The following is a 21170-nucleotide window of genomic DNA, read 5'->3' as shown; positions in this document are numbered from 1 at the left end:
AAACGCTTTTGTAGGCCATCTTTAGAAACGTTTAAAGGAGCGACCAATGCGTGGCTACTTCCGGTCTCCGCCACTATGGTTTATGAGTTAAAAAAGCTTTCGAAATACCTCTTTTTTTAAGTAGAAGAAAGAGTTTATAAGTCGCATAAAAGCAATTGTTAATAGGCGCAGTAGAACGGGATTTTCGTCTGCTACAGTACCTAGCTTGTCTTGTTGGTCCATTCGAACACGACCATTATGATGCCGATTGAAGAGAAGGAGCCGCTTCATGTCATACTCTAGCAGTGAGAAAAACGCAAACTTAACTGTGACTGATTGCCGTTGTTGATACCGTGCTTCTTAGTTGGTCGATGGATTTTTGATCTCCTTATGTTTTCTACTAAGCTATTGTGTGCTTATTAGAGAAATTCCTTTTTTTTAAAAAAATGTTATAAGTTATGAAACCATCTTTTTTATTAAATACAAAGCATCCTTTAGTTAGTATATTGAAGTAGTTTATCCATCCAGTGTTGGCAGAATGTAACAACGAAACATTAATCCACCGAACTTTTCTCAACAATTTCATTATTTTGATCCTGGTGGGAAAACGATCGTGAGTATCGAATCTTTTCGAGCAATTTCAAAGGTTTTATGAGTTTCTTCTTCTGTTTCTACTAGTTAAAAAACATTTATAGCTTGTTCGATTTTATATAGCAGTTTAAATGGCCAAGAGTAAATGTTCCAAGCCTGATGTGGATCTAATGAATTAGTTTTTGTTGAAAAAAAAAACTTTTCCGCTGTGTGTAAGTCATTTGACACTTTTACTTTCAATGAGGGCTGTATCCAGGCCCAGTGTTGTTTGGTTTAAACCACGTTGGTTTAAAACACGGTTTAAACTGTGGTTTAAAAAAAAAATAAACATGTGGTTTTTTTTAAAAATGTTTTTTTTTTTTTTGAAAATCTTCATCGTTTTCGACCAAATGTTTTCATAAATTTTACATATTAGGGGCCATTCATTAATTACGTAAGGATGATTTTGGCAATTTTTGACTCCCCCCCCCCTTCCCCCATGTCAGGGTACGTAACATTTTTCAAACCCCTCACCCCTATTCTTATGTAAGATTCCATTTCGTTTTCCAAAATAATAAAATGTTGTTAGGAAAGGATCAGTTACACCAAAACTCCCAGTTTATAATAAATCAAAGATTTTTATTTTTCAACAGATAAGTTATATTATTTTATTGCTGTCGCTGATGTTGTGGTTGGTCCAAATTATCTAAGTACTTTAAGTACTGTTTCACGCAGCGTAATCTCAAATACAGTCCTTTTTCTAATGTATACCTATCTTATATTAATGGAATCGTTATTAAATTCACTATTGTTAAATTATTATTAAAAACGTTTTTGTGTAAAGAAATATTATAAAGTTTGAATCTAGCCCGAATGTTTTTTCGACATTTTTTTTTTTTTTTTGTATATGATGCGATACTAATTAAAAATAGATATGCCACACATAGTGCGATTCTTTTGTGAAAATTGTACACTAATCTTTCTTTGTGAAACAATTAAGAAACTGCTCATCCTAATACCTTTTCTCTTCCAGGCGCAATTGTAGTACAATCCCTGCCAAACCACTTCACCGCGTGATTACGAGTTTTCTCGTGACGTCCCCGTATGTATGTATGTCGCATAACTGAAGAACGGTATGTCCTATTCAGTTGAAATTTGGTACGTAGACTTATAGTGGGGTCTAGTTGTGCACCTCCTTTTTGGTTGCACTCGGGTGTTTCTAAAGGGGTCTTTTGCCCCTTTTTGGGGGGAAATCATTGTTCATTTCGATGTAAACTCAAGTGGTGTTATAATTTGTCGGACACTTGGCGACATATCAGTCTTTTGGTCGCCAAGTTTTGTCGCCAACTTGGCGACAAATTTGGCTACTTTTTTTAAAAATTTGGTTTCGATTTGGCCACTGTTGATGACATTTAGAGAGTAAACTATTGAATCCCATTAAAACTGCCAATAATGGGGAAATGACATTTAATTGGAGTAAAAGGAAGTCATGTGATGCACACATCGGCTCCTTTCATCTGATTATTCAACATGTTAATGGAGCCTTTGCATTGCTGGAATTCAGTTACTGCGAACAAGACTTGCATTCTCTTGAAGTTTCTTGTAACAGGCTGTCCATACGTGATGTCACACTTTTTTCAGCATTCCCCCGGTCACAAAGTGTCACACTTCGCTTTGACCTCTCCTTGTCACATTCCACACTCTTTTTCATGAACATATTTTTATTAAGAGAGTGACGTCACTGTCAGAACCGTCCTAGGAGCTGACCGTGACCAGGGCAAATGTTTCCTGCCCCCTACCCCCCAGGGGTGATTGTGTTCCGGTATTTTACTGAATTTCCGGTATTTACGGACGTATTTCCGGTATTTTTATGTCCGAAAATACCGGAATTATGTGTTTTTTTTTGTTACGCTTTTATCTCCCTACCTCCGCAATTTTTTAAAAAATTATATAATACTCATCAAATATACCTGCAAGAGCCTTAAGGTGGACACCTATCCCTTAAGGTGGACAAATGTCAAGATAGTTTTGTATAACACCAGCTCAAAAGTAACTTTGTAACCCATTAAAATTTTAATCAAATGTACACACACTATTTTGACACCGACTATTGAACTATTAAATACTATGGCATAGGTGCACTTAAGTAATAGGGGCCAAAGATTACCCCCCCCCCGTTCTAGCTTTGAAACTTTCAGGTATTTTTTGATGAACCCACAATCACCCCTGCTACCCCCCATACACACAGAAAAATCAACTTAGTTATAACATCAATGCATCATACACATGAACGCATCATACAGTGACCGCCGCTTATTAAAATCATATTCGTTCTCAAGGCATTTGATTTTATAAAGCGGCTGATTTTATAAACCGGCATTTTAATAAATGAAAGGTTTTGAAGTTCAAATACTTTAAAAAACAAAATGAATTTCGTTATTTATTTATGTTTTAAGTATTTAAAAATACAATTGTCATTTAACTAAACATGAAGTTTTTTTTTTTCTTTTTACACATGGGTCTTAAAATATTGGGATATTGCAGTTTGGTTGACAGAATTGGAGAATTAAGATTCAATATCGTTTGAAAGTTTACTGAATGTTTTGTAACGTTCAACACTATGTTTTCTTCTTTGCTCTAAAGTGCATTGTATATCATCAAGCGCTTTTCTGACATCCATTGAAGAGGCAAATTTGGATTGAGATTTTCTCATTTTCCAAGACCAATTCTTTCACTTCTTGGTGCTTCTTTATCATTTTTTTTTTTTTTTACGCGTAATGTCCAAAATTTTGATTTTATAAAACGGCGATAGTGATTTTATTGAAGGACGGTTTTAACATGTTTTGGTATTGCAATGTTTCTGTTCTTCCAGATTTGATTTTTAAAAGCGGATGATTATATAATCCAGTGATTTTATTAGTGGCGGGTACTGTACTTGCATTTTTTAAACATCAATGAACAAAATTTGTAATGGATAACCTAAAAGCATGGTTTGCAAATATCATGATATTTTCGAAAATATCCGATATTTTGATACGTATCGGATATTTTGACATCCATCCGATATTTTCAGTCAGCACAAACTAGTCTTCAAAAAAGTAAAAGCATCCTCCAATGACTCTTTATTTTCTTATATATTATTAAAATAATATTTTGACTTAACGTTATATAAGTTTTCTTTCCTTATTTATGTCTAATATTTCACTTTACATTTTTATACATTTTAATGGAGTTGGATTAGCATTAGCTATTATACTCATTTTTCTTCTGTTAGCTACTTTTACACAGTTAGTACAGTGAAACCTGTGTAAGTTGACCACTTGCGGTGCACTACTTTAGTGGTCAACTTCAGCAGGTGGCCAACTTATAGATGTTGAGTCATATGATAAGATCTAACTCTGTGCCTGAGAATAGCGGTCAACTTAGACAGGTGGTCAACTTCACAGGTTTTACTGTATTTTCGAAAATATCCAATATTATGATACATATTGGATATTTTGATATCTATCTGATACTATCAATCATCACAAACTAGTCTTCAAAAAAGTAAAAGCATCTTCCAATCACTCTTTATTTTCTTATACAGTGAAACCTGTGAAGTTGACTACATGTCTAAGTGACAGCTGTTCTCAGGCGCAGAATTAGATCTTATCGTATAATTCAACCTCTATAAGTTGGCCATCTGCTAAAGTTGACCACTAAAGTAGTGCACCGCAAGTGGTCAACTTACACAGGTTTCACTGTATTATTAAAAGAATATTTGAACTTAACATTATATAAGTTTTCTTTCCTTATTTATGTCTAATATTTCACTTTACATTTTTATAGATTTTAATGGAGTTGGATTAGCATTAGCTATTATACTCATTTTTCTTCTGTTAGCTACTTTTACACAGTTAGTACAGTGAACCTGTGTAAGTTGACCACTTGCGGTGCACTACTTTAGTGGTCAACTTCAGCAGGTGGCCAACTTATAGATGTTGAGTCATATGATAGGATCTGACTCTGTGCCTGAGAATAGCGGTCAAATTAGACAGGTGGTCAACTTCACAGGTTTTACTGTATTTTCGAAAATATCCAATATTATGATACATATTGGATATTTTGATATCTATCTAATACTATCAATCATCACAAACTAGTCTTCAAAAAAGTAAAAGCATCTTCCAATCACTCTTTATTTTCTTATACAGTGAAACCTGTGAAGTTGACTACATGTCTAAGTGACAGCTGTTCTCAGGCGCAGAATTAGATCTTGTCGTATAATTCAACCTCTATAAGTTGGCCATCTGCTAAAGTTGACCACTAAAGTAGTGCACCTCAAGTGTTCAACTTACACAGGTTTCACTGTATTATTAAAAGAATATTTGAACTTAACATTATATAAGTTTTCTTTCCTTATTTATGTCTAACATTTCACTTTACATTTTTATAGATTTTAATGGAGTTGGATTAGCATTAGCTATTATACTCATTTTTCTTCTGTTAGCTACTTTTACACAGTTAGTACAGTGAAACCTGTGTAAGTTGACCACTTGCGGTGCACTACTTTAGTGGTCAACTTCAGCAGGTGGCCAACTTATAGATGTTGAGTCATATGATAAGGTCTAACTCTGTGCCTGAGAATAGCGGTCAAATTAGACAGGTGGTCAACTTCACAGGTTTTACTGTATTTTCGAAAATATCCAATATTATGATACATATTGGATATTTTGATATCTATCTGATACTATCAATCATCACAAACTAGTCTTCAAAAAAGTAAAAGCATCTTCCAATCACTCTTTATTTTCTTATACAGTGAAACCTGTGAAGTTGACTACCTGTCTAAGTTGACAGCTGTTCTCAGGCGCAGAATTAGATCTTATCGTATAATTCAACCTCTATAAGTTGGCCATCTGCTAAAGTTGACCACTAAAGTAGTGCACCGCAAGTGGTCAACTTACACAGGTTTCACTGTATTATTAAAAGAATATTTGGACTTAACATTATATAAGTTTTCTTTCCTTATTTATGTCTAATATTTCACTTCACATTTTTATCGATTTTAATGGAGTTGATTTAGCATTAGCTATTATACTCATTTTTCTTCTGTTAGCTACTTTTACACAGTTAGTACAGTGAAACCTGTGTAAGTTGACCACTTGCGGTGCACTACTTTAGTGGTCAACTTCAGCAGGTGGCCAACTTATAGATGTTGAGTTATATGATAAGATCTAACTCTGTGCCTGAGACTAGCGGTCAACTTAGACAGGTGGTCAACTTCACAGGTTTTACTGTATTTTCGAAAATATCCAATTTTATAATACATATTGGATATTTTGATATCTATCTGATACTATCAATCAGCACAAACTAGTCTTCATAAAAGTAAAAGCATCTTCCAATCCCTCTTTATTTTCTCATACAGTAAAACCTGTGAAGTTGACTACCTGTCTAAGTTGACAGCTGTTCTCAGGCACAGAATTAGATCTTATCGTATAATTCAACCTCTATAAGTTGGCCACATGCTAAAGTTGACCACTAAAGTAATGCACCGCAAGTGGTCAACTTACGCAGATTTCACTGTATTATTAAAAGAATATTTGGACTTAACATTATATAAGTTTTCTTTCCTTATTTATGTCTAATATTTCACTTCACATTTTTATCGATTTTAATGGAGTTGATTTAGCTATTATTATACTCATTTTTCTTCTGTTAGCTACTTTACGTGCAAAAAAGTAAAGTGGTGTCAACAGCAGAGCTTTATTTAATCTAGTGTACAAGTGGGTTTTTTTTTGGGGAGGGGGCACTATAACGGAGCACACAGTCCTGCTCCGAAGAACCAGACCGCTTTTGGTTTGCATCGTAGGCCGGGCTGGCAGGGACAATGGACGCTGGCCAAACTGTGGCAGATGTCATTCAGATGCCCTAAGGGCTTGCAGCTCCCTGCAAAACGAAACAATACAATTTATAGGAAACATACAGGGTGTTCCAAAAATGACTGATATTTGAAGGGGTTGCAGCTCCCTGGAAAACGAAACAATACATTATATAGGAATCATACAGGGTGTTTCAAAAATGACTGATATTTGAAGGAGTTGCAGCTCCCTGGAAAACGAAACAATACATTATATAGGAATCATACAGGGTGTTTCAAAAATGACTGATATTTGAAGGGTTTGCAGCTCCCTGGAAAACGAAGCAATATATTATATAGGAATCATACAGGGTGTTTCAAAAATGACTGATATTTGAAGGGGTTGCAGCTCCCTGGAAAACGAAACAATATATTATATAGGAATCATACAGGGTGTTTCAAAAATGACTGATATTTGAAGGGGTTGAAGCTCCCTGCAAAACGAAACAATATATTATATAGGAAACATACAGGGTGTGTCAAAATGACTGATATTTGAAGGGGTTGCAGTTCCCTGGAAAACGAAACAATATATTATATAGGAATCATACAGGGTGTTTCAAAAATGACTGATATTTGAAGGGTTTGCAGCTCCCTGGAAAACGAAACAATACATTATATAGGAATCATACAGGGTGTTTCAAAAATGACTGATATTTGAAGGGTTTGCAGCTCCCTGGAAAACGAAGCAATATATTATATAGGAATCATACAGGGTGTTTCAAAAATGACTGATATTTGAAGGGTTTGCAGCTCCCTGGAAAACGAAGCAATATATTATATAGGAATCATACAGGGTGTTTCAAAAATGACTGATATTTGAAGGAGTTGCAGCTCCCTGGAAAACCTGTGAGCTCCCTGGAAAACAATACATTATATAGGAATCATACAGGGTGTTTCAAAAATGACTGATATTTGAAGGGGTTGCAGCTCCCTGGAAAACGAAACAATACATTATATAGGAATCATACAGGGTGTTTCAAAAATGACTGATATTTGAAGGAGTTGCAGCTCCCTGGAAAACGAAACAATACATTATATAGGAATCATACAGGGTGTTTCAAAAATGACTGATATTTGAAGGGGTTGCAGCTCCCTGCAAAACGAAACAATACATTATATAGGAATCATACAGGGTGTTTCAAAAATAACTGATATTTGAAGGAGTTGCAGCTCCCTGGAAAACGAAACAATATATTATATAGGAAGCATACAGGGTGTTTCAAAAATGACTTACATTTAAAAAATCAATAAGAAACTAAACGGGCAGCGATATAGATATACAGTTTGTTGCATTATGCTTGGGACAGCAGTAAATTTTCAGACAGACACACTTTCAAAATTAGTCGCAATGCTCCTCAGCAAATGGCACTGTAGGTATTTTTAAAGGTATGAAAGAAAATGCAGTCAGTAAGATCGCCAAAATGACCGGTATATTTGAAAAATTAATAAAGACTAAACGGTTAGCGATAGAATACACCGTTTGTTGCATTATGCTTGGGACGACAGCAAATTTTCAGACGGACACACTTTCAAAATTAGTCACGATGTTCTTCAACAGATGGCGCTGCAGGTATTTCAAAAGGTATAAAAGAAAACGCAGTCTGTAAGATGGCCAAAATGACCGGTATATTTGAAAAATCAATAAAGACTCAGCGATAGAAATACGCTGTGTATTTGCAATATGCTTGGAAAAATAGTAAATTGTCAGACAGACAAATCTGCAGCCTCCTATAAATGCCTGCAGCGCCATCTGTTGAGGAACATTCTTACTAATTTTGAAAATGTGTCTGTCTGAAAATTTACTGTTGTCCCAAGCATAATACAACAAACGATATATTTCTAGCGCTGCCCGTTTAGTTTTTATTGATTTTTCAAATATATCAGTCATTTTTGGAACAGCCTGTACATCTACGCATGTTAAAAAAAATGCAGTACATTACTAGTCTAGTTACTTACCAAATGGCGCCACTGAAATCTATTGCGCTCTTAATATGTAATGTAAGAGGCGCCATCTATTGCTAACTTGAGCGCAAGATTACCAAGAGAATACCCGTATTTCTTATCCTGCTAATACGAGGAAATCACCTACAGGCGAACTTGTTTATCACGAACCTGCCTATCTCGAAAACCTCTCTATGTCGAAGTTTTTCATTTTTCCTGCACATAAAGTATTAATTCAATGTTTTCCCCCATGTTTGTCTCGAATGAAATTTTCTGAAAACCTGCATAACTCGAATTTCGACTAAAGTGTCTGTCTTGAATTCGATCCACAACGACCTTTATTAACTGGAATATGGAGACAAAAAGCATTTTTCGTAATATTAACAGACACATAATCCTCCAGAATTAAAACTTTATGTACAAGAAGCAAGTTTTCCAGCAATTATATCCATTCGGAAACTGAGAGGAAGGGGACGTTGTTGATTAGTAAAATTGCTTCCAAAGTTTTACTTTCGAGTCATTACTCCAATTACTTATTTTCAGAACTTTTTCCAAAACCTCTGTATCTCGAAACCTCCATATCTCGAATTTTTCTTTTCTCCCGTAAAATTCGAGATAGACAGGTTCGACTGTATTATTTTTTTTTTTATTATTATTATTTCCTTAACACAAGATTTTCAACTCAATAATTCTATGTGCAATTTTTTTTCTAGGACATAACTTTTTTGTCTTTGGAAAAATATGTATGGAAAATCTTTATAATTTTTTCACACAAGCTCTTTTTCCTCTGATTGACGGGTAAGGGGGAAGGGGACTTGTATAGGATCAAGTAAATGGAATGAAATCTGAAAATACGTACCCTATAACCCCATTTTATTATTCTTTTGGGGTCTTTCTGCATTAAACCCGCCTCCTTGGAAAGAAAGTATGGAAGGTTATATGGCATTCTCCCAACTGGCGATCTATCATTCAAGTAATCCAATTACTCAGTAGATGGCGCCACTTGCATTACACATGAAGAGCGATTGATTTCAGCAACGCCATCTATTAAGTAGCTGGACAACTAATGTGAAACGATTCCATTTTTATAAAAATAGCAGCGTTATTGGAACCCAGCTTGCAATGCCGCTAACAATTATTAGCTTTGCCCTTTTTTAATAATTGAATTTTTCCTTTTTCAACCCAAACATAAATAAGCTTGTCCAAGATCAAGCACACGTTTTTGACAAAGTGAAGTCTCAACTTACGTGACTGATGCGTTCCAAGACCCCTCGCATAAAGTCGAAATTTCGCTGTGTGGTACAGGCTACGTACTGTCTAACCACGGATTGTATGGAAAGGCAAACATCCGGTTTACACGCGGAAATGGAAGCATCTATTAGTTTTTAGGGCTGTCAGATTTTGCAGATGTATGTTAGCCTCTAAATTAAGCAGAGTCTCATTCAAATGAGCGTAATACGTGCATAAAATTCGTATTTTTCCCCTCATTCAGATGGAGTCGCCTTAGCTGGATGTTTGCCAATTCCATATAATCCATGGTCAAACTGTATGCGAATTTTTTATAAGCATACCCAATTATTTTAGAAATTTGTAAAAATAAAAAACTCAAACTGTTTTTACCCATTTCTTAACTTTATATTACCGTTTTTTGCTTATAGAACTGAGTTTTTTTCTTTATTTATTAAAAAAAAAAAAAAAAAAAAAAACGGGCGTTATTGAACATAGTAATGTACGGTTACAATGTACGAAATCAATGGGAGCGAGACGACACGTGAAGCAGTGCGTTACGTACAGTATGTAATAATAATAATAAAAATTCAGTACTATTATACAGGGTTGTCACTCAATTTTGGAAAAAAAATTCCCTGTGTTTTCCCTGTATGAAAATAAAACATTACAAACGAGCGAGCACTGATTATTTGGAAAAGAACATTAATATCTTGATAATTTCACCACAGGGTAAAAAAACGAAACACACATTTCTAAATAAATAAGGGAAAATAAATAAGAACTCATAATAACTGAAATAATAGCATGGTGGTTGAATATATTCAACTTTTTATTCAAAAAAAAAAAAAAAAAACTCCTCTTAGCCATGGACCTAAAAGTGTATAAGTGACCCAGAACAATGATTATTGACGACTCATTTCATACACTCTAAATTATCATGAAATTCAAGATTCTATTTTTATGATAAATATTTTAATATTTACTTAAAAAAAACTTTCAAGCAAAATTACCATTTTTTATTTTACTTTATTTCTGAACTTTATTAATATTCTCATTATAATTATTACTATTTATTTAATTTTCGGTAGTTTATATATTTGGGAATTGTTTTTTGTAACTTTAATTTAAGAAGGAAAAAAAATTCCCTGTATTTTCCAAGTTTTTGAGGAAATTTTCGAAATTCCCTGGATTTTCCCTGTTTTTTTGTTGATTTTTGAATTCCCTGTGTTTTCCCTGTTTCTTCAGGTTTCCCTGTGGCCTGGCAACCCTGTTATAGTACTGTACAGCTCAGTAATGATATTTGAAGTACTTTTTTAATTGTTCAAGCAGATCGGAAATCTGTACCTTTTCTTTAATTGTCGGACGGAAAGCTTTCGTGTTGTGGGCCAGGAATTCACGTTAGCTCTAAAATTCTTCACTCGTGAAAAATTCGCGTTTTAGCCATTTCACGTAAGTCGAATCGCGTTGTAGCACCAGTCCACTCCATATAGTGAATTATACGATGCATTAATTTTTTTGCTACACCATCGATTTTTGCTTTTTCTCTGGTATCTGCGGCTTCAGGTACATCGGTTAATGAAATGCAAAACTTACAGAAAATTTCGGTGGATCCATCGAGGGTGGCCTTGGCTTCGAAAGTGCAGCACTCGTCTGTTCCACAGTCACTGTGCTGCGTGCATTCCCTTTGATTTCCTCCAGGAAACTAGAGCAACAGAACAACACAATGCAACTCAAAGTTCACATGGCATCAGTAGGATAAAGAACCAGTAACAGACAATGGTCCAGTAAGAGGCAGTCGTATAAGTTTGGATTTAAATAAGAACTTTACTGTTTGACTATCGATTACATGGAAAGGCTAATATCCGGTTTATAGGTGGAAATGGACGTGTCTCAGGGTTGCCAACTCCTAAAAATGTTTCCCCTAAACTCAACTCATAAAACCCCTAAAACCCTTAAATGACGTCAGAAAGTCACGTGATCTTTTAACTGTGACGTCACACAAGGGATTAAAAGATCACGTGACCATTGCTATTTTTCGTTGCTGAGTGGAATAAAGTCATTTTTATGTCATTTCTGATCAAAACCAATGGTTACAAAGGCTCAAAAAGTATATGTAAATAAAATTCATAGGTAAAAGAAGAACGTTTTTACCTAATAAAACCGTAAAACTAAAACCCCTAAATTTACCCCTAAAAATTTTATCCCCCTAAAAAAATCCTATTCTAAAATTTTCTCCCTAAATTTAGGGGGAAAACCCCTAAGTTGGCAACCCTGACGTATCTATTGGTTTATAGGAGTGTTGGTTGATTTGATTCAGATGTGCACTTTTGCCTCTCTATTATTTAGCCTTAGTTTTGTAAAAATGAAAATTGGCTCACAGCAACATTTTTTAAATCTAAAGTATATTCGATGTATATTCTCGCGGCAAAAATGAATTGATTTATTGATTCACAACAAGGTTTTGAGCTTACCATTTTGCTTTTACGTTCCTGAACAAAATGAAAATATTGTTTTTCTTTTTTTGTTTGTTTCCATGGTAACTATTTTTGTTTCCTCTTATTTTATTTTTGAAAATGAAATGAATGAATATGGCAGTAGTGACATTATAAAACGCGTGCATCGAATTCCCATCATTATTTTCCCTTCTCCCCTGCTAGATTCATTCAGATTGAATCGCTTTTACTCGGCAGATTGCCAAATTACATACAATCCGTGGTCAAACGGTAGGCGGGTAAAACAGATGTTGATGTGGCCCATGAATACAGTGCAACCATCTAGTGTTATCAGAGTGAATTTTACGAGCCAGTTGGTATTTAAAAGGCAGTGGTGGAGGGTTACGAACAGCTACCACGAGGTCAGCCGGTGTTTCATGTTCATTTAATTTTAATAAGGATTTAGTTTTAAAAATAAAGAACTTTTGCACATTTTGGATAGAAAAGGAGTATATGAAATACACCGCCAGCTCAGTCATTTCCAGCCGAGGACTGCAGTTTCGTGCTTATTAGCACTAATCTGCCCGGCATAGGAAAATGACTGTGCTGGAGATGGAAAAACCTCTTAAGGGAACCAAGAGTGTCAAACAAACTGGTAGCTAACATAGAATTAGCACTGACCAGACGAGTGACCGAAACAATAGTTCGGTTCGACTCGAACATTGAAGGCAAGGCATATTCTGTTTCGGTCACTCGTCTGGTCAGTCCCGGAATAGGAATCACATGAGCTGGTGGGGAAAATCCCCTTAAGGGAGCCAAGAGAGCCAAACAAACTGGTAGCTAATGTAGAACTAGAACACCAGATGAGTGACCGCAGCAATGGTGCTGTTCAACTCAAAGATTGATGCTAAGTATTTCTGCCTTAGCCCTGACTTAAGGTGGTAACTTACTACAAAATACCTTAGCTTTGTCATCAATCTTCGAGTTGAACCGCACCATTGCTGCGGTCACTCATCTGGTGTGCTAATTCTACATTAGCTACCAGTTTGTTTGGCTCTCTTGACTCCCTTAAGAGGATTTTCCCCACCAGCTCATGTGATTCCTATTCCGGGCTGATGAGTGCTAAAAAGCACGAAACTGCAGTCCTCGGCTGTAATAACTGAGCTAATGGTGTAATTTAAGTATAAACCTGTTTGTTTTGGGAAGGAACCTGGTAATTTTAGGAGATCAGCTGTGAATTTGGTCCTCACGAAGATGACAGGTAAAACCTGGGAAATTCAGGGAATAATCACTGAAATTTGAAATTTTGAACCGGAAATCTTTTTTTAGGGGTGTAAACCCAGGAAGTTTAGGAAATAGCCTGTAGAAGTTAATGAGTCCAGGAATTAGGGGGAAGGGGGGTGGGGGAGTTGATAAACGTGGAAATTGCGAGGAATAAGCGCATGAATTTCGGGGAATAAATCCGAGAATTTGGGAACATTTACGTCTGGAATTTGGAAATGTACCCGGGAATGTTCGGGGAGTAAACCCGAGAATTTCGGGGTATAAGTCTTTGAACTCCGGGACACGAATCTGGGAATTTGAAATTTAAGTGAGAATTTCAGAAAATAAATCCAGTAATTTTGAGTATAAACATATAACTACGAGGAGGAAGTTCAAGAAATAAGTCCAGGAATTCTGGGAAATATAGATCAAAGTTTCGCGGAGCAATTTCAGGAATTTTGGGAAATAAACCATTCATTTCTTGGCATAAATCCGGAAATTTCGGAGGATAAGTCAGGATACTTTGAGGATTAAGCCCGTGAAATTTCGAACATGTGACCCAGAATTTTGAGGATAAATCCGGGAACTTGGGGAAAGAGCCCTGGAATTTCGGGCTATTGAGTGAAAAAATAAAATAAAGTAACTAGAAAATAGCTATAAGTAATTTAGCTTTCCATTAAAGAAAAATCTAAAAATTGAGTAACTACTCACTTGAACAATTAAAAACATTGTGAATGACTTTTCTCTGGAAAATACAGAAAGAAAAAAAAGTTTTTGTTAAAAATGTGTTCCAACAGATAACAGGTTAGATAAGAAACCTTTGCAAGGTGTGTTTCCAACCTGTATTAATATATATATATATATATATATATATATATATATATATATATATATTTTTTTTTTTTTTTTTTTTTCAGTAAATGCAATTTCTCATTAAAAATTTCTCATTTCACTTTAGTATACTCCTTACAATATACAAGGATATTATAAATTCTTGCATTAATAAAGAAAAATAAATGAAAAAAACAACCTTCAGATTTAGCCTTTTCACTTCCTTTTACAAAAAAGGAAGTATTGTGTTCGCGAAAAAAATTTCACTCAAAAATCGCAATTAATTTCCATTTTCTCACCCCCGAATGAATGTTGAGTTTTTTTTTCGACTCGACCACACGTATATATATGCCTAGAAACGTACAGACACCCGAAATATCCATTTTGACGACCCACGAGTTAATTGCGACGAATTTTCTCGCGACGTCCGTATGTACGTATGTGTGTATGTATCTCGCATAACTCAAAAACGGTATGTCGTAGAAAGTTGAAATTTGGTACGTAGACTCCTAGTTGGGTCTAGTTGTGCCCCTTCTCTTTTGGTTGCATTCGGATGTTCCTAAGGGGCTCTTTTGCTCCTTTTTGGAGGGAAATCAGTGTTGATTTCGATGTACAATCAACACTGTACCTCAAATTACAGTGGAGGTACTGTACCTCCACTGTACCTCCTCCAGTGGAGGTATACACTGGAGGTAACTCCTGTTGGATCCCTCCAACATGGAGGGATCCGAGGGATCCCTCCTCGGATCCGTTGGTAATCCGAGGAGGATTACCAATAGTAATCCTCCTCGAATTACTGTTGGTAATTCGAGGTAAACACCTCGAATTACCAAATTATAACACCTCAAGTGGTGTTATAATTTGTCGGACACTTGGCGATACATCGCCAGTCTTTTGGTCGCCAAGTTTTGTCGCCAACTTGGCTACAAATTTGGCGATTTTTTTTAAAAAATCTGGTTTTCATTTGGCCACTGTTGGTGATATTTAGAGAGTAAACAATTGAATTACATTAAATTGCCAATAATGTGGAAATGACCTTAAATTGGAGTAAAAGGAAGTCATGTGATGCACACATCAGCTCGCTTTATTTTGTTCCTTATCTCAAAAAGTTTTTATTTTCCGCAACGTTGCATGGGAAGATTATTTTCAATTTCACCTCACACACTAGCGCAATCAGAATTTAGGGGCCATTCATTAATTACGTACGGATTATTTTGGGAATTTTTGACCCCTTCCGCCCAAAGATTTTTCCACCCATCCCCCTATCTTACGTAAGGTTTCATTTCTTTTTTCAAAGTAATAAAATAACGAATCTTACAACACTGGAATCGTGTTTGAATTCTCTAGTATTGAATTGAACCTTTTGTGTCAAGAAATATTAAAAAGTTGGAATCTAGCCCGAATGCTTTTTCGACATTTTTTTGTGCATGAAGCGATACTAATTAAAAATAGACATGCCACACATAGTGCGATTCTTTTATGAAATTTTTACACTATTCTTTCTTTGTGAAACAATTTAAAAACTGCTACTCCTAAATACCATTTTTCCCTTCCAGACACTAATGCAGTACGATCCCTGCCAAACCACTTCACCGCGTGATTTCTAACACAAAATATCGACTAGAAAAATATTACGTAAGAATGAGTCTGACTCCCCAAGAAAGGGCATGTAGAGATTCCCCCCCCCTCCCCCTCGGGACAGTTACGTAATTAATGAATGGCCCCTACGTTCTGAGGCGGGAAGAGTTAGGCATAACGGTCCTTATAAGGACATAAACTGTCATATTTAGATGGGCAATATGAGTCAAAACCGTAGATTTCGGGTGGTTGGCCCGCAAATCCGGTTTAGGAAGATTGGGCGCCGGGAACTTTGGGCCCAATGTTCCCGGCGCTCAAAATGCTCGGCGCCCTAAGTTCCCGGCGCCCAATGGAGTCGTTTCCAAAATGTCAAAAGTATTTTTTTTTCTGAAAGAGCATACTTAAAAACATAGGATCTGACCATTTTTTAAATAATTTGTTTAAATTTAATATTTTCAAAAAAATGCTTAAATTGGTGAGCTTTCATTGTTTTCATTTCTTGGCGGTGAGATCACAAATGATGAAATGCCATTCTGTGTTGCCACTCACAGAGCAAAATATTTAATTCGCATCTTTACTCACGTGTATTGTCAACGATAGGTTTGATAGCAAGCGTAGAGTGCAATTTTAATTCGCTACTTGATTATCATAAAGTGGAAACGTAGTAGAAAGATGCGCCACAAAAAGCATCATTTGTAACGTCACAAAGACCACACCTTGTTTGAGAAATCGGACATTTAAAAATATTAATTTAAAAAAACTGCTGGGAAAATGAAAGTATTTTCTGGGCCAATGTTTTTTTTTTTGCTCATTTTATCCATTTCAATGACTAAAAGTAGTACTTTTGACTGAAGGAAACCACCCCATTGACGGTGTTCAATCGACGGCGCCCAATCTTCCATTTCGCCAGGGTTGCCAACTCCTAAAAATGTTTCCCCCCCAAACTCAACTCATAAAATCCCTAAAAACCCCTAAATGTGTCAGAAAGTCACGTGATCCTTTAACTGTGACGTCACACATGGGATTAAAAGATCACTTGACCATTTCTATTTCTCGTTGCTGAGTGGAATAAAGTCATTTTTATCATTTTTATGTCATTTCTGATCTAAACCAATGGTTACAAAGGCTCAAAAAGTATATGTAAGGAAAAAAATGCATTTAACAATCGAAAAATGGCATTTTCATAGGTAAAAGAAGAACATTTTTTCCTAATAAAACCCTAAAATTTAAACCCCTAAATTTACCCCTAAAAATTTTATCCCCCTAAAAAAATCCCATTCTAAAATTTTCCCCCTAAATTTAGGGGGAAAACCCCTAAGTTGGCAACCCTGCATTTCGCCTCAAATCAGCCCTCGCGGTGATGTCCCGGGGAGTTTTTTCTTTCATAAAAGTCATTTTCAGTTTTCGATGCTAGCGCCACCTATCTACCTTTACCAGGGTTGCCAGACGTCCCAGATTTCAAGGGACAGCCCCGTATTTTGAAAAATTGTCCCGCGTCCTGGGGAACATCCATACAGGACGGCTAAAGTCCCGTATTCTGGCTAATAACAGTATTTTATAATACGAGATATTATTTTAACGGGAAAAAAAACAAAACATGTGAAATAAAAACAAAAAGAAAATCATGTGTCAGCAATTACAAAAATCACTTATTATCGTTTTGATTTGGTTTGTATGTTTTTGTTTTGGCGGCAGACCATGAGGCTTACTCAGTTAGATTTCCCCATTGGCTGGTGAGGCATTAAACAAAAAGTTTTGCTCCACGATTCCTTGCATTACTATTTCCGATAAAGTAGTCACAATGAACGAGAAAATTTTTCGATTCCACTGTTTCTCTTATAGCAAACGCAAGTAAAAAATTAATTAGCACCTGTTCATATCAGCGTGGATCTGTATACGGAACATCGTTCCATTGCTTGCTTTATTCTCTGAGATAGAGTTTCTCCAAAATTGTGCTCACCCATAAACATAATGAGAGAAATCTTCCGAACGCTATAAAAACATAGTTGTTTATCACCCCTTAAAAGTACACCATAACCGGTAATTGCACTTAATCTCAAAAATATTCCCCCCCCCCTTTCACTACTAGAAGCCTGTCCCGTATTCACTGTTCTTAAATCTGGCAAACCTGACCTATACCTAAAATTGTACTAATATTGGGTGGAGGGGGTACTTGATGGAGGATGTAGGTAAAGGCTAAAAATAAAAACAACAGTAGTTATCCATCAATTTTAAATGGTTTGTTTATAAATAAATGTTTCTTATCAGTACAAGACTTTAAAAAAAATTTCCTGTATTTCAGTTGAGCTATTAAAAAATTAGAAAACTATGTTTGCCACTGCCATAAGCTCTCCGGATAAGCTGCCATAAGCTATTCAAAAAAACTTTTTTTTTCAGCTAGAGTCCAGGACACCCCCCCCCCCTTTTTTTTTTAACACTTACTAATAGTAGTATGCTGTAAAAGTTTTAGCTTCGTACTCAAATTTTAAGAGGGTGTTCAATCACCCCTCAATTTAACATTAGCCGTAGCATAGAAAATGTCACAAATTTAGAAAAATTTAATATCCCCAGCTGTTTTTTTTGTAAATGATTATTTTATTGCAATGTATATTCATATAACTAGTGTGTATTATAATACGTGGCATTGTTTTTTCGGTTCAATGTTTTTTTTAACCCCCCTCCCCATACTTATGAAGTTTGGGGGAGGGGTGGAGCAGGGGTGCCCATCCCCCCAAGTTCAATGGCGCAAATCCCCCCCCAAAAAAAAAATTCTCAACCCTCTTTCCCCCTTATTTTATTTTTTAGCTCTCTTTTTTATTTTTTAAAAAATATGTTAATTTATTTTTTTTAAACATTTTTTGATTTATTTGTTTATTTATTTATTTTTAATCATTATTTTATTAGACAAGTTCTGTGATACGCCAATGACAAACACATACACACACACATACAAACTTAATAAATAAATGAAATGAAATATAGACAGAATAAAATAAAATGAAACAAATGACTTGAATCAAAAATAAATAAATTTAAGTAGAAAAATTAAAAAATCCCCCCCCCTTTTGATGGCGCAACTTGCGCCATAATCCCCCTCTGTGGGCACCCCTGGGGTGGAGCACCCCCTTTCAGTTGAAATAGGAAGCTAAAATGCTTCCAGTATATTTCTATCCACAAGTCTAAAGATATGGAGGGGTGTCCCGGGGTATCTAGGAGAAACTTTTTTTTTTTAAATGTATTTTGAACAAACCTAATCCAGACCCTCTACCCGAACTAGCTTAGGGATTTATCTCTACATAGTATAAAATGAAGTGTCCAAAAAGCGTCTGTTTGTTTGAACTCGCAAAACTCGAAAACTACACGGCCGATTTTGCTGAAATTTTCACAGTTTGTTCCTTTAAGTCCTGAGAAGGTTTGCAGACCAGTTCGAAAACAATTTGATGAATAGTTCATTTTTTATTCCAATTTAGGCCCAATTTTCACATAAATTCCCGAATATAGGGATGAAAAATGACTCGCAATTAGTAATATTATATATCGTTGGAAAGGGAAGAATTTTCCGCATTCTACGCAATTTGTTCCAACGCTCTAACTTCATTGCGGCGGGAGTTATTTACGTTCTTAGCTCGAATTTGTTTAGGCTTAGCTGAAATTCAGGCACTTCTTTCTTCATTAAATTTATCAATAAAAAGTGAAGGAATTGTCCTACAGTTTTCTTTTTGACACCATTGAAAAGAGCTACCTTTTTTACTCCAGATCTAACTCGACCTATGGTCGAAAGTTTAACCCTCTATCTCCATTAGAAAAAAAATTACAATCGAATTAAATGAAGTTCAAAAATCTGTTCTCTATTCAGGTTTTTAACCATTTTATTTTGCGTTTCCACGGTAACGCTTTTTTAATTCATTATTTCCATCTTTCTCATTTTCAATTCTGAAACTTATTTTATTTTGTGTTTCCATGCTTTTTAAATCCATCTTTCTCATTTTATTTTAATTTCTTAAAAGTAAAGTATTTTAATATCTGTCGTCATTGTTTGGAGGTGAAATTTTGCATGATGATTTTTTTTTTCTTTTATTTATGCCTGACTGTTGAATATACGTCACTTGACACAATTTTTGTTTTCAAAATAGACCGGGCAAAGCCGGGCAACGCAGCTAGTCATATTTAAATACGGTACTGGTTATTAAAGGTGCCCCTTACCTTCTCCAAGTTGTTCCCGACGTCGACCGACTCCGCCATTAACCCCATGAGGGTCAAGAAAGCCACATAAACTAAGATAGGCATCTATAAATAGAACAAAGAAATATTTCAACAAAGTAAGAACAAGGTATGTGAAACATGTTTGGATTTTCTCCTTAACAGGCGATCTGCCACTCTAGTTACTCGATAGATGGCGCCACTGAAGTCAATTGCTCTTCATTTGTAATGCCAAGTGGTGCCATCTATTGAATGACTAAAGTACTTGAGCGGTAGATCGCTTTTTGGGAGAAAACCCATATGAACAAACATTTTTATTGAATTTCACAAGGTTTTTTTCTTTAAACTTCTACAGGAAGATGAACTATTTTTGTTTTGGTTTGGATTGGATTTTTTTTTTTGAGCAATCACGATAGCTTATTGCTTTTATTTGACTGTTTTTGGCGTGCTATCATTTTATTTTCCCACCAGCACCCTCCGCACCATCACCGTCGACCGGCTCCTCACGATGCTGCTCCTCTAGCGAAAGCCGTCTCCAAGTTGCATCCATGTCCTACACACACGCGCATACATACACAGCTACACACACACGCACACACAAACACATACACACACGCATACATACAGACACCTACACATACACACAACTACCCACACATTCATGCCTGCACACAGACACAAACACATATGCCTACACACCCCCACATGCACATGCCCCCCCCCCACACACACATTCATACACACAACTACCCACACACTTATGCCAGCACACAGACCAAACACACACATACACATACCCCTACACACAAACACACATACACCCCACACACAAACACACGCCTACATACACACACTCGTGATTGCAAAAAACATAATTTGAATTCAAGACGTCAAAATTCAAATTAATTTTTATTTTTATTTTTTATTTTTAATAATGTTTGTTATAATTGTTAAGTCATAAATTCATACTATTTTTCCTCGTTAAAATAATGAATTGGATCGATTTGAGTGAAAGTTCATTGATTTGACGTTTCTGTTTGACGGCTAGGTGGCGCAACGGTATCGATGCTGGCCAATCACGGCCGAGTTATACTCTGTTCACTGAAAAACAAATAGGTGGCCTGAAGATGTTTGGCTTTTGGAAATTATGTCTGGGATGAAAAAAAAAAGGAACCAATAATCATTACCTTCTTGGCACCGATTTCTTATTATCACGCCAAACACTTGATTGACGCCGCCAA

The 21170-nt window shown here is 35.8% G+C and overlaps 1 protein-coding gene across 1 annotated transcript; it reads right to left on the bottom strand.

The window, feature by feature from the left end:
- Window positions 1-6343: 6343 nt before the first annotated feature.
- LOC129233189 (uncharacterized) lies at window positions 6344-20012 on the bottom strand. The gene is made up of 3 exons (XM_054867251.1): window positions 19933-20012; window positions 11219-11327; window positions 6344-6480 (listed from the first exon to the last, which is right to left on the bottom strand). The coding sequence occupies exons 1-3, from the start codon at window positions 19978-19980 to the stop codon at window positions 6344-6346; spliced, it is 294 nt and encodes a 97-aa protein (XP_054723226.1). The 5' UTR covers window positions 19981-20012.
- Between the last annotated feature and the right edge of the window lie 1158 nt (window positions 20013-21170).

This window comes from Uloborus diversus, unplaced genomic scaffold, assembly GCF_026930045.1.
Source record: "Uloborus diversus isolate 005 unplaced genomic scaffold, Udiv.v.3.1 scaffold_239, whole genome shotgun sequence".
Lineage (NCBI taxonomy): Eukaryota > Metazoa > Arthropoda > Arachnida > Araneae > Uloboridae > Uloborus > Uloborus diversus.
Note: the sequence above shows the minus strand (reverse complement) of the source record. Positions and strands in the feature narration are given on the sequence as shown.